General features: G+C 26.9%; 5 protein-coding genes across 5 annotated transcripts; 2 read left to right on the top strand and 3 right to left on the bottom strand.

Annotated features, from left to right (window-relative positions):
• Positions 1-2,588, top strand: MKS88_004527 (AP2 domain transcription factor; the record flags this gene model as incomplete). The annotated part of the gene is made up of 2 exons (XM_067217710.1): positions 1-2,272; positions 2,524-2,588. The coding sequence occupies 2 exons, from the start codon at positions 1-3 to the stop codon at positions 2,586-2,588; spliced, it is 2,337 nt and encodes a 778-aa protein (XP_067072111.1).
• Positions 2,589-3,637: 1,049 nt separating this feature from the next.
• MKS88_004526 (serine hydroxymethyltransferase) lies at positions 3,638-5,029 on the bottom strand (the record flags this gene model as incomplete). Its single annotated transcript, XM_067217709.1, has 1 exon — positions 3,638-5,029. One exon carries the CDS (start codon positions 5,027-5,029, stop codon positions 3,638-3,640), a length of 1,392 nt encoding a protein of 463 aa, XP_067072110.1.
• A 1,124-nt stretch (positions 5,030-6,153) lies between these two features.
• MKS88_004525 (uncharacterized protein) lies at positions 6,154-8,970 on the top strand (the record flags this gene model as incomplete). Its single annotated transcript, XM_067217708.1, has 1 exon — positions 6,154-8,970. One exon carries the CDS (start codon positions 6,154-6,156, stop codon positions 8,968-8,970), a length of 2,817 nt encoding a protein of 938 aa, XP_067072109.1.
• Positions 8,971-9,548: 578 nt separating this feature from the next.
• MKS88_004524 (uncharacterized protein) lies at positions 9,549-10,781 on the bottom strand (the record flags this gene model as incomplete). The annotated part of the gene is made up of 1 exon (XM_067217707.1): positions 9,549-10,781. One exon carries the CDS (start codon positions 10,779-10,781, stop codon positions 9,549-9,551), a length of 1,233 nt encoding a protein of 410 aa, XP_067072108.1.
• Positions 10,782-12,018: 1,237 nt separating this feature from the next.
• Positions 12,019-15,102, bottom strand: MKS88_004523 (uncharacterized protein; the record flags this gene model as incomplete). Its single annotated transcript, XM_067217706.1, has 2 exons — positions 12,019-14,282; positions 14,751-15,102. 2 exons carry the CDS (start codon positions 15,100-15,102, stop codon positions 12,019-12,021), a joined length of 2,616 nt encoding a protein of 871 aa, XP_067072107.1.
• Between the last annotated feature and the right edge of the window lie 363 nt (positions 15,103-15,465).

Here is a 15,465-nt window from a genome sequence, read left to right as displayed (position 1 = left end):
ATGGACAAAAAGAAGAATGACGAGAGTAGTATTATGAGCTCAGAATGCACAGATAAAAATGATATGAATGAAAAAGGGAAAATAATTAGAAATGGTAGTGCATTAAATGAGTATAACATATGTAACAGCTCTGCTATGATACTTGAGAGCGAAGATAAACGAAAAATAGCAATCGGAAAAAGAACACAAACAATACAAAAAAATAATGTCTACTATTTATATGATAGGCAGAAAAAGGAAGGAGAGAGAGAAGGGGGTAATCTACGAAATGGTAACAGTTCAGAGGGGACTAAGGAGAATAGTGTGGATAACAACGGAGCAACTGATAGAAGGCAGATGAGAAATGATACCAATACTAATAGAAGTTGTAGTAGTAGTTATAACGACAATGGTAGTAATAATAGCAACGATAGTATTAGCAGCAGCGGCAGTATTAGCGGCAACGATGGTAATAGCGCTAACGGTAGTAATAACAGCACCAATGGCATTGATTATTTGAATTCCAGTGAAATGCTTAAACCAAATGCAAACTATGTTTCTAACATCTTCCTCCTTGATGAAAATAGAAACAGGTCAAATGACCTTGTAAATGCAGCTAACCATAATAAAGAAGACATAAATGTAATAAATGAAAAGGAAAATTATGAAACATTGAAATTACTAGAACAAGAAACAAATGATGCGAATAATCCATACATTTTAGATAATACAATTAGATTAGATCATATGGAGAAAGTAAAAGAAACAAGTGGTGTTGAATTTCCAGAAACAGAACAATCAAATCATAATATGAATAACAAAATTAATAATGACAAAACGTATAATAATATGTGCAGCATAAAAAGTAGTACTAATTTTAATACCCAAAACAGTATTAATAGCACATTTGTTACTAATGATTTAAATCATTTGTATTCTAGAGAGAGTACTCTTAAAGATTACATAATAAATAAGGGAGGAAATAATACAGAGGTTGAGAGTGAAGATGGAAATGAAGAATTTTTCAAAAAAAAGAAAAGTGAAAAAGGTATTCATAAAAATAATGATGTAGATGTTACTGAGGATTCCATAAGTAATGTAGAAAGTGATAACAACATGGTGAATGATGAAAACCTGAAGAATGATAACAACATAGTATGTGATAATAGCGTTATAAGAGGTAACGACGTAGTATGTGGTGGTACCATAAGGTTAAAAAAGGATAAGGGGGATGAGGATATAAAAAGAGAAGAGAACAACGTAAACGAGAAAATGTTGGAAAGAAAAAACAGTATTTTTTATATGTTAAAAGGAACGAACACTTTTTCTAATATTAAAAAAAAGTTTAAGAAAGAACTAAAAAGACATAGAGAACTAAATAATATTACTGAAAAAAGAGTATATGCGGAAATATTTTTACAAAATCAAATTAATTGTTATGATTTATTATTAGAAATTCGTAAAAAAGTACCTATTTGGGGAGAATATGAATCAAATTTTTTTTTTCATTGGAGGAAAATTATGGCTTTAAGTATTGAAGAATTAAAAATTTATATTTTAATATTTAGATCATTAAGCATAGAAACTATTAAACATTTAAATTTTCTTATGTTGAAAATAATTATAGAGGAACTCGATGAATTAAGAAAAGTGCACGAACCATTTTACAAGCCTTTTATATTTACACATAATTGTATGAAATATTCTGACTACACATATGAAAAGAGTTCAGACATTTATGTTAATATGAACGAATTTATACAACCATGGTATATGAAGAATTTTAATAAGTCCATGGATATTAAAAAGTTTTTAAGTTCATTAGATATTCTAGAAAATCAAAAACAAAAATCATATATTATACAAGCAATGGAAATTCCTTCCCACATTGTCAGTATGTGTGATACATTGTGTAGTGAACATAATGGGGAAGCAATAAATAGGGACTATAATACAACTGCATCAAGTAAAGGAAGCAAGGGGAATGAAACAAATACTGGGAATGTAACAAATAATGCTGATAGAACCAATACAGGAAATGAAACTAATACAATTCCAAAAAAGGTTAAAAAAATTTGTGGTAAAAAAAAAGAAAATTATAAAATAAAAAATTTAAATACATCTATAAATTCAAGGCCAAAAAAAAGAACTGGATATTATGATCTTGAGATAGATGGTGTTGTTGCATCGTTCGAAGCTCGAAAAGGAGTTTACTATGACAAGTCAAGAAAACTTTGGAGAGCTAATTGGAAGGAAAATGGCAAGATACAAACAAAGGGATTTTCAGTTAACGGTAAAAAAGAAAAGAAGTATATACGGACACTTGATAAAGCGCAGTGCAACAAAACAAAGCAGCGACAAGTAGAATTGTTTTTGCATTCATGTGTACGAAAATCTACAGTTATATACAAAATATATATATATATATATATATATATATATATATATATATTATGTATGCACACTTGCCATACTTTTCAGTTTATATCTGTAATTTCTCCCGAAAGTGTTACTGTTCATGTATTTGTGTTTTTCTTTATTCAGAATATAAATCTGTGCAGCTAGCTAGGCAGAAAGGCGATCGAGTGGAGAGAAAAAAAAGAAGCTGAACTTTGCTCTGACATAATGTCGGCATTATATAACATACACACAATTACGTATTGTATATGTGTATTATATATATGTATATATATATTATATATATAATATATATATATATATATAATTTCTTCTAAATTATAATAAAGCATACCTTATTTTAATAAAACCAGTGCTCTCCTTCTTCAACTGTTGAGCGTTTTGACAAGAAAAGAATATATGTATATATATGTACATATATACATGTATATACATATGTGTATTTTTTTTTTTTTTTTTTTTTTTATTTATTTAAGTCGACTCGAAGATCAAAGAGAAAAACCTTCTTTTTTTATGTGATATTCAGACAGCTTTTTTATATTTGGTTATATAAAATTATTTTTAATTCAAATTTTTTTTTTTTTTTTTTAAATTAAGAACAGCGTTAACGTAAATTCTTATCTGTTCAGCAAATTTTTTTTGAGAAAAGATAAATTATTTATTTGGCAACAAATAACGCTGAAGTTACATTTTTTCTTTTGAGCATTGTTCACGTTATGCATATTTAGCTAGGCACGTACAAACGTCTTTATACATTTTTTCTGTTAACTAAGAAAAAGGTGCGCTTTATTTATCAAGCTAATACATCATGTTTCACATGAATTAAAAATCTGAAATATTTTTTTTCGGAATAGGTGTTTACTAGTGTCTTCATTTAATTTATCCAGATATCAAATGTTTTGTTTTTATTTCATATTTTCCTAATACATACATATATACATACATACATACATACACACATGTTGATGTATTTCATTCCATAGAGCGCTTTTTACTTGGACATTTTTTATTTTATTCAAAGAATACAGCATTATGTTGTTTGTCCATTTTTTTTTTTAATGTATCCCATATTAATAAAAAATGATGAAAAAGAGAAATTTACATGGACCCATGTGTATGCATATACACACCCGCGTACGTTTATGTACGTATGCGTGCTACTTCAATCGCGGGAAGCCTAAACAAAGTTGTGCCATTATATGCCGCAATACGTAATAAAACAGGTACGATCAAAGCAATACTAATTACTGTGAGGTGACGGAAATGAAGAAATGAAACAAAAAATATCATTCGAAAGAGACAACATGTCAGAGGACGTGTATCCGTTTTTTATGTATTCTGCAAATTGGGTATTTGAATTTATAGCATTTTGTTTTAAGTGAAAATATAAGGAAATGGACTGATTTATAAAATTTGTTACTACTTTCATGTCGTTTTCTAGTAAGCCTAAACTCGTTAAATAATTTGATCCTATGTTAAATGATTTTTGATTACAAGGAAATGGACTTATAATATCAAAAAATATTTGTAAATGTTTACAGAATGTATGAAATTCTTGAATATTAAAATTGGAATTAGAAGAACATAAATTTAAAAAATTACTGTTTTTAGAATAATGCAAATTAAAATATTTTTTGTTAATATAGGTAGACAATATAGATGTATTTTTATTTGACTGCATTACATATTCTTTAAATTCGGTATTTCTCATAAATTTAAATGAAGTAGCTAACGAAAATATAGTATTATTTACATAATTTTGAGAAAATGTCTTTTTCAATTTTTCACCAAACTCATAAGAGATTAATTTCCCTTCCTCGTTAATATTCTTATATCCTTTTTTATACATAATTATATAACAATTATATGCTCGCATATTTTCATTCAAAAAAGTGAATACAATATCTGAGTGGTTAAAAGGTGAAGGAATAAGATTCTGAGATATAATATTTGCCTTATTACTTATATTTGTTATTATAATACAATTATTTCTATTTTTCAAGTTGTTAATGAATTCATAATTCATACTATAAGGATTATTAGTTTCATCTATATATATTAAATTCGGACTAAAATCGTCATACTGTTTTTTTATTTCCATATAGTCTATTTGATCCTTATTTTTTATGTATACTGTATTGTAAAAATCGTCTATTATGGATGGATTTTTACATGTTCCCTTTTCACATTTTTCTTCTGCATCTGATAGAGAAAAACTTATATGCATTATTTTATTTTTAGAATTTACAAAACTTCTAAATAATTTCAAAAGGAAATAATCATCAACTTCGTTATTATTACTATCACTGTAATTACTACTTCTGAATAGACATCCCCAGTATTTTTTTTCTAAATTAAATGAATTTAATATACTCTCTTCAATCATTTTAAAATGGTCTATATCTAAATAGAGGTTCTTATTTAAATCACTTATCAAATATTCTTTCAAATAGTTAGGTATTACATTATTACGTACTGATAAATTTATACTATTCCTACTTTTATAATGCGACAACAAGTTCAGTGTTTCATTGTCTACATCTTTTAAGCTGCTCTGGATTCTTTGAGAACATAAGGTTATAAATCTTCTCGAAATAAACTTTACATTCTTGAAATTTTGTGAATACATCATCGGATGAACAAATTTTATATTCTTTTTAAACCGCTTATGGGTACATTATACTACAGAAGTTACGCCAACTAAGGATAGAGAAAACTTAACGTATACACAGATGAATACATAAAATTATATAATTATACAAATAAACATACATATGTATATGTCAGAAGCAAACAAAACGGAACAACGTCCAAGATACAGCTACAAATACGCCCAAGCGCGAAAGGTATCCTATACACACAAATTAGTCAAATTGTAATCTATTTTTTAAGGAGCGATGAAAAAAAAAAAAAAGTCAGATTATATTTACGAGATACTAAAAAATCTGTGGAAATTTTTTAAAAGAAAGAGGGGAAAAAAGGATGTCCCACAACAGTGAATATGCAGATATATTTAAAGGCAGAAAATCGGTTCCAATAGAAATCAAACATATAAAAAAAAGAAAGAAAAATGAAGTATAACTAAAAAAAAAAAAAAGGAACAGCATAACAGTGAACTAATTAGCACTTCTGAAAAGTGAGGAGCTCATTTTGAGGAACATAACTATAAATATTATACACTTTGTAATAAAAAAAAAAAAGTTGCAGCAAATTTCGCCCCTAGGAACACGAATCATATTACGATTCGAATCTTCATATTTGTGCACGCATATATATATAAATATATATATATATACATATGAAACCTTTTTAGGGTTAACTTTCGACTAAATAACGGCATACAATTATAATGCTTGCTTGCCATTCCACGCGTAGGCACAGCATAATATAACTTAAATTTGTGATAAGGTGCAACACGAAAAAGCGTAATAAGGAGCAGTAATTTTTTTTCTCATTTTTTATTTATTTTTTTTTATTTTTTTTTTTTTTACCTTGCCCTTTCTTATAAAGTAAAAAAGGAAGTCAAATTTTTATATTTTGATGAAAAAAGAAGAATCATTTTTTAAAAAAATAACGAAAGTGCTAAATGTTTATATGCTCTTCACTTTGTATGCTTGATATTATGAAAAGAAAGAAAAGAGAGAAGTAAAGTAAAAATGCTAAGTTCTGTTCAAATAAATGAAACATACATAACATTTTTGCTTTTTTTTTTTATGTCCTTTATTATGTGTATTTGACTTTTAAAACTGGTTTTAAATGTTCAAAAATTTGTTATTCCAGTTAATTGAATATAGGAAGAACAAATTATTTGTCTTATTCAGGCATAAATGGATTTTTTTTTTTTCTACAAAAAATAAAAATGATGTAATTAGCCGTGCGCGTAGTCCAAAACAAAGAAATAGGGAAACCACCAAACGAGTATGCATAAATATCTTAGAGCGATTACCTGGGTATAATCACCCCTGTGTTATGGTTAGAGCAGATAAAAAATACAAAATTGCGAATGTTACTTCACGTCTTATTAGTAGCAGTAGAAGTTTTGTAACGGCACAATACCAACACATAGAATATAATAAAAAGTTTACCTTTCAAAATGAAGATAATGTAGAAGGAAAAAAAGGATTACACTCATATGAGACGACTGAAAGGAGTTCATTAGAAAAAATTCTTGATGAAACCAATTCAATGATATACATAAACGAAATATGTTTACAAATGGATAAGAAAATACTGAAATGTCAAACGTATGAAGATGTACTATCTATTCTTATTACTCATAGGGGGGCTTTATTTTTACAAAATTTAATAACAGCTATACGTATGCTAGCTGGGCTTGTTGTTGAAGAGAAAAAAGGAAGAATAGAACATGATGAATTGAGTAAGTCTACCATTAATAATAAATATACATATTTTGTTAAACCAGAAGAAGAGGAACATACAGTAGATGACAACGTTAATAGAAAAATAAATCCAGAAATCAGTTCTAGTAATAGTAGCGGTTCATTAACACACAGTAACAAGAGTAACCTGTACAAAGAAATGAATGAATCAGGTATGGACAAAATAGAAAATAATTTAATAAAAAGATATGAACATATATTTGATATATTAAATAATAAACAATTATTAGAAAATGAAAATAAATTTCAACAAAATAAAAAAATGGAAGAAATTATTGTGCTAGATGAAAGGTTTGCAGTACTAATTGATGATATTTATAAAAACAGAAAACATTTTGATGTTGTATCTATTTGCCATATCTTGATATCACTTAAAGAATTAAATTATAAACATTTCCTTTTGTTTAATTCGTTTGTTAACCCTTTAAAAAAATTTGATATTTATATTAAAGAACAATTTAAGAGTTGCCATAAAATTTCTTACATCACTTCTGTTATTCAGTTGTTACTGCAATGTTTTAATACATATATATGGGCTGGTTATTATAGCCTAGATATATATAATAAGTTAATAAACTCCATTTTGTTGAATAACTTTATTCCTATGAATGAACGGTCCATATATGAGCAACACCAAGAGCAGCTAAGTAGTTATACATATATGAATTACAAGTATGATATGAATTATCCTATATGTATAGAAGATATATTGGCATTTTTTAACATAAATAGGAATTTACATTCATTAGAGTTCATATCAACAAGCCGTTACTTATCCACACCCATGAAAAGGATGATATTGCATGGGAAAGGGATAAATTATGATGGCAGTAAGGACTGTGATAATAATGACCGTTACAATAATAAAGACAATTCTCAGTGGGTAAAATATTGCAATAAAAAAATGTTAGATGAAAAATGTTCGCAGCAGAAAAATAGCCAAGTGCGACAGGAAGATGTAGAGGTAGAACTAGAAGTAGAAGAAAGAAGCAGTTTGTCTGAAAAGTCAAACCAAATGGACGTAAAAGAAGGAAGAAGTTACCCAAAATATTTTAACGAAAATACACAAAGTGTCAGGGGAAAAGAGAATAACATGACTTGGTATTGTTCCCCTATTTTTTTAAACATTGAATTATTCATTAAAAGCTTGGAAATATATAAAAACATTTATGTGTATAATTTCGAATTTTTCAAAACATCTGAAAAGGTTGTTTATTACTATACCCAGTATTTATGTCCATCCAACTTGAGCTTAATAGCTGATGCTTTTTCAAAGCATCGGATTTTTGCATTGGAACATGACAGAATATTTTTCCATATATCTAAAATAGTAGAGAACAATTTTGAAAAATTTTCGTATGAACATATTTACCTAATTTTAAGATCATTCAAAAGGATGAATTTATTTTTTGAAAAATGCCTTATTTTAAGTGCGGAAAAATTTAGACCCTATTTTCATTATTTATACATACATAGAAAGGAAGCAATTTTACCATTAAGAGATATTTCTGTTTTATTGGAGTGCTTATCTTTTTTTAACTTCACTCATAAATCAATTAATGAGTGCATAATAGAATCATTAAACTATTTAGAGGATTATATTGATGACATCGATGAAGAAACTTCAATTAATATATCATATGCATTGGTATTATCAAATTTATATCATATAAATACATATTTCTTTTCATTTGTATGGAGAAAAATAGGAAAAACTACTTATTGGGAAAAAAGAAAAAAACAAGTTTGCATGTTGTGGCTATCTCATATGATACAATTTAAATGGATGGAATATGATTTACCCAAATTCTGTGTTTTAGAATGTGTAAAAGTTTTTTTTTTAAATAGAAAGGAAAATATGTACTCCTTCTCAAAAATTATATCATCTGTTTCTAAAATATTAGATGAATTACAAATTGATCACCATGTTTCAGTTGATACCTATAACCCATACATTTTAGACATTTTGATAAAAAATAAAAGACAAGTTCTTATGTTAACTCAAGATACTACTAGGAATGAAATAAATAGGGAACTAGGAGACTCAAAAATTGTATTGAACCACTTAAAATTATATGGATACAATGTGAGAAGTATAAATATCAAATATTTTGATTCTTTAACTTACACGGACAAGCAACAGTACATAAAAAAAATTCTCATGTCCTTTTAGAAGTCTGCTACATATAGAATATGTTCTTATACCGCTATAAGTTGTGTGAGCATAGAGGCGCAACGTGCGAACTGAAGCAATACAACTAGCAAAACGTAAGGGTGAAAACAAAAGGAGAGAAAAGAAAGAGGGAGCAGAAAGGTAAAACTAAAGAGTAAAAATAAATAGGACGTAACAGTTATAAATAGACAGATGAACAGAGCAATAACCACGTAACGACAAAAAAGATGCAGGAATTTTCATCATCATCACAGTTGTTACTACGAATCGAAAGATAATCCATAAATTAAGAACGTCCAGCCATAGAAATAGCACCAGCACGAAATTTTTTTTCTTTAATTCGTTCCACTGGATCAAAGAATTAAACAAGTTATACATAATTGGGAGTTAATTTAGTAGAAAAAGGGGAAAAAAGTTAAGACGCATGATTACATATATGCTCGTATATATATATGAGAGGGATAAAAACGAAAAAAAAACGTGATAACTGAAAAATGGTATGTACACAAGACACACTACAATGGCATACCTGTAATATGCGTGTATGGACAAACTATACAAAATGCACATATGAGTGACTAACCCCCTTTAACGTAATATTTGTAGTATTTGTCCATATCAACTACTCGAATTGCTGATTCATGGAAAAAATATTGCATGATTTTCATTTTATTGTGAAATACAAACATTTTTTTCAAAATGGTTAAATAATAAAAATGCGGTTTGTAAAATTGTTTTAAAGAATTATAACCTATATTTTTATACAAGATATATTCATTCAAATTAATATATTTATCTTTCTTCTCAAAAAAAAAATTATATTGTTTTTTATTAGGAACATTTTCACTACTATCACCATTTATTAAAGCACTATTTTTTACTTCTTTTTCATTAATGAGCAATATGGCTATATTAAAATCACACGTTTCATAATAACCATTTGTGTCTATTGTTGAATTGTTTATAATATAGGAAAAGAAATTATTTTTACTACTTTGGACTTGACTAATAATCGTATTAATATTTCCATCTTTCAATATTTTTCTACTTAATATATCATTTCTACTATTATCATCCCAAGGATATATGGGCATAGGAATATTTAAAAACACATAAAAATACACATAAAAAATTATATATTCTATTTCTAGATAATTTTTATCACCCTGAATGAATATATTCAATAATTTAATGAACTTGTTTAGTATCGTATCGAAAGATATATTCCTAAACTTTTTATTGATATAATTGGTCATATAATATAATTTTATGTAACCTTTTAGTATATTATAATTACTATTTATAAAAAATTGACGAGTATAATTTTCATAACAGTTTTTATAAAGAAACAAAAAATATTCGTATATATCATGAAATTCGCTTAAAATGTGAAATAACCTTATGTCCATATGAACACCAATAGCTATATTTTTTGAGGGTATAATCCTATCGCCGTTACATACATCACTGTCAATTGTCATATAACTATTTTCCATTTGTAAATCATTTTTATTATTCATTGAATATATTAGAAATAATGTTTCATAAATACTCTTTTTTTCTCCATTAAAATAACTATATGGTTTTATTATTTCATAAGAACTACAAGAAATATATTCGACTTTATCTTTCAGGTTATATAGTTCAGTTAATACTCTTACAATTAATACTAATGGGTTTGGATATCTTATAATTTTCTGGTAATAATTCCTTCCCCTTTTTTCTTTTCTATAAGTATCATAAATTTCGTCATATATTACATATATTTTCTCATTTTCATAAATAAATTTTTTTTTTACACTTTCCTTCATTTTTTCTGGTAATATTTGTTCTCAAAATATTACCAATACTGCGAATGTTCCATGAATTATTCTCTAAATTTTTGTTTGTCACGTGAACAACTGGACATTTACTAAAATCCGTATGCACATATCACGGTATATGTAACAACTGATGTTGGCTGATTATTGTACATGCTGAAGTGGGCATGGGAAGGTACGTATAAACATGTACATAAATTACATGTATATATACATACATAATACATACATGCGTACATACATAATACATACATACACGCATAATACATAAATAAGCTTACCATACTTAAAAGGTAATAGCTTTATTTTTACACTTCCATATAAAACATTTCATATCTTACGTAGTAAAATTTGATAAAAACAACCAATGCCCATAAAATTGCTTTTAAAAAACATTTTCTCCGTACTGTATTAGCCTATTTGATACACTTAAAAGTAAAAAATAGGGAAAAAAATAAGGAAGAATACTAAAGAATGCTGCTTCCTCTAATTTAAGTGCTCGTATATTTTGAAAGCAGTGCACCTGTGACCAAGAGAAAACTTAACTACAGCAATATTTGTTTATACATGCATATGCGAATATATGTAATACATATAAATTAATTTCGAGAAAACCTGATCATTTTTCTGTTGCATTTTTCCAATATATTTTTGTATTACATTTTATTCATCATTTACAATTCCTCTAACGATTGACTTGCGTTTTTCAAAAGTGCAATTAAAAAGGTTGCACATGGGTAATCATGTAATGTATTTATATAATATTGTACATGAAAAAATGCGAAAAAAAATTAAAAATGCTAACAGAAAAATTGGTGACACTGAGATGTACGAGTGAAAAGCATATATATATGCATGTATGTACGCATGTATGTACGCATGTATGTACGCATGTATGTACGCATGTATGTACGTATGTATGTACGTATGCATGTACGTATGCATGTACGTATGTATGTACGTATGCATGTACGTATGCATGTACGTATGCTTATATATGCACTTTGCTAAATAAAGCGTAGTCAAATTATTTAAAAAAAGAATAACAACAAAAAAAAAAAAAAAAGAAATCAAGCCGCAATAAAATATTATTAAAACACGGGTAATAACGAATTACAACTAAAATGTTTCCACTTACATGATAAGCGAAACTTGTTCATGTATCATTGTTAAATTTCGACAATGAAGAATAAAAAAAAAGAATTGCTTCCAAATGAAGTCATAGCTTTTAATGCATATTATAGAACTTAGAAAGAGATCTATGTCTTTTTTCCTTCTTATGCACATTTCGATTATTGTTTGGTATATTATGTATAAAGGGGTGCCCTTTTATTTTAATGTTCAAATTTGTTTCATAACCTAACAAATTATTATCGTTCAAGTAATTTAATTTTTCCATATAATTTTTTTGGTCATGCTCGCTCAATTTTCTGAACCCCCCACCAGTCCTCAAAACAAGTTTAATATCTGATGGAGATGAGCTATCGTTACTATTTTCTATGAAGTCCTTCCTCCTGTTACTTCCATTCCTCGTAGCGTTTGCAGCGTTAGCAGTATTTACGGGTTTAAAAGAATTGGCAGTATTAGAAGTAATGGAAGAATTGGCAGCAGTGGTTTCATTGGGCACATATCTGCTTTCGTTGCTGTCATTTTTTTTTATGTATTTATTATTAGGAACCTTGTTTTTGATATCTTTTAGATATAGATAATTACTGTCAACACTAAATGTATCCATTGAATTATATTTGGAGTATTTATTATTACTTAAGTTCCATTTTTCATCGTTATTATTAGAAGATTTTTTTTGTGATATAATGTCTGATTTTTTTTTCCGATTATCATACTCATTCGTTCTTTTAAAATCTTCTCTTGTTTTTTTTATTTCATTTCCTTTGTTTAAACTATTATTCCTACTTACATTTCTTGATGTGTTTCTATTCATTAAGTACTCACTTAATGTTTTTTCCGAAAAAAGGCTTAATGAATCATTTCTTTCAATTGAATTATTATAATCTGTATCGCTTAATTTGGTATCTGCGGTATTTTTGTAATTTGAAGAAACTTTTTTCGTAGGTATGTTTTTACACAACTCCTCGTTTATCTTCTTTTGCTTTTCTAGTGTGTTCCGAATGTCATTAATTTTAGTATTTAATTTTTTCAATGTTTGATGTAATATATCTACATTTTTTTTGTCAGCTTTCTCTTTCATTTTGTGAAGAAATTTGTCATACACCTTTTCTACATTATCATTTGGTTCTCTACTACCGCAGTAATCATATAAAGAATTACTTTTATCATAGGCATTATTTTGACCGTGCATATTTTTATCGTACGTATTTTTATCGTACGTATTTCTATCGTACGTATTTCTATCGTACGTATTTCTATCGTACAAATTTTTATCGTACTCATTTTTATCGTACTCATTTTTATCGTATATATTTTTATCGTACTCATTTTTATCGTACTCATTTTTGTCGAACTCATTTTTATCGTACCCATTTTTATCGTACTCATTTTTATCGTACCCATTTTTATCGTACACATTTTTATCGTACACATTTTTATCATACACATTATTTCCATTATTCCTAGTATCACCATCGTTATAATATTTTGTTGTATCTCTTTTTCTTGATGTACTGTCTTCTGAGGCATCATACATATTTAACATGTCACCTCTTCTAATGGAACTATTATTTTTTTCATAAAAAAGTGTTGATTCACTTCTTTTTTTCAATTTATTATTAACAAGGTCATAATTTGTGGAAGATAAATCACTATTTTTCATTTTTTTGCTGTTTACAAAATTAGAAAACTCACTATTTTTTTTATCATTTTGCATGTCGTGTATAATGTAGCTGTGTTCTGTTGCACTCATATTATTAATGCTATTGTTATTTCTATTGTTGTTATTATTTTCATTATTACTTTTATTACCATACGTATTCATACCTATGAAGGACGTTATTTTATCTATCAGATATTTTTCAGAACAGTTACTCCTTAATTTTCTTAAACAAAAGGATAATAAATAATTCTGCTTTTTACAAAAACAAAATACTATTTTATTCCTTGCTTCTTTTTTATTTTTAATAATATTTAACCATATAACAAAACATTGTTTTTGTGTTTTATATTTTTTATCGCGCAACAGAAATTTTAAGATAACATAAAGGAGTTTTTGATGCATATTTTGTATATCTTTTCTATAAATATTTCTGTCTTCTTTTATTTTTACTTTTAAATCTTGATTTTCTCTAAGAGAACTCATATTATCTACCATTTCCTTTTTTAGTTCTTCACTTTTTAAGGTTAGTTTTCTTTCCAGTTTTGTATAATCATCCTTATTACCTACATACTTTTTTAAATCTTCTATCTTTTTGTTACATTCATAAGAATTTTTGTTGTAGTATCCAACTTCTTCCAGTAGATAAGTTATTATTCTTCCTAAAACATCAATATTATTTCTATCTTCAAGTAATTCTATTTCTAAAAATTAGGAACAGTTTTTTTGTTTTGTTTGTCCCCTTGTTTTAAAAAGGCATGACTTTGCGACACGATTGGCATGCATGCAGGAGTCCACATGTACATATATATGAATACGTACAACATGAATTGGAACAAGTATACGTGCGTGTTAATACGTACATATGTATGTTAATACGTACATATGTATGTTAATACGTACCTATGCATGGTAATACGTATACATGTATGGGAGTACAAATAATACATGTATGAATACTCATCATTTTTTTGATGAATAGACGTATGGTACATTAACTAATAAACTACTTTTTTTAGAAATAACATACTACTGTTATATCTGCAGTCAACCGTTCCTATGAATGTTCCTGCACACTACTATATAAAAACTTTTTTTTTTTAAATATATATATATTGTTGTTATCTACTACTAATTTGTTTCCCATTTTTTTTTTTTTTTTTTTTTTTTACCGATATTTTCAAAATCACTGTAAGAAGAATCACCTAATTTTGCTTTTATTTTTTTAATACATTCTTTCGTGTCAGATAGAATATTGTTATGTTCATCATTTTTGTTTAGCAAATACTTTATTTCCTTTCCGAACTTTTTGATTAGAGAAAATAGTTGTTCATATTTTTTGCTTATATCTTTTTGATTATTCGTTATACTAGTAAAGAATTCACATATTTCATTTGTATTATTAATTGATTTTTGCTTGTTATAATTAACTTTACTATTGTTGCTCAAATCTAAATAAGATTTACTAGTGCTAAACTTTTCCTTAAATGTAGAGGATGTTGCACTATACTTTTTCTTTTCCATTCTTATTTAAAAAAGGGGGGAACGAAAAGGAAGGAGAAAGTTGAAAGTGTAAAGATGGAAAAATGGAGAAAATAAAAAGCAGAAAATTTTGCTTATTAAAACAAAAAAAAAAAAAAAAAAATTAAAAGTAATCAAAACAAAAACAACGCTAATTTCCCGAATTGAATTATTTCCTCAGTATTTTTTTTTATCATGTTATAAATAATTTCATATTAAAATTTTAATATTTTGAATATTTTTTTTTTTAAATTGAAATGTTGGGGGTGTCTGCTCTCTCTATTTGTTTTTCGACAAAATAAAACATTGAGTGGATAAAGAACGTGTATATGTATAAGACAAATGTGTAGATTGTAAATTACTTTA

This window comes from Plasmodium brasilianum, chromosome 12 (assembly GCF_023973825.1).
Source record: "Plasmodium brasilianum strain Bolivian I chromosome 12, whole genome shotgun sequence".
NCBI lineage: Eukaryota > Apicomplexa > Aconoidasida > Haemosporida > Plasmodiidae > Plasmodium > Plasmodium brasilianum.
The sequence above is the reverse complement of the archived record's forward strand: the minus strand, read 5'-3'. Positions and strand labels throughout refer to the sequence as shown.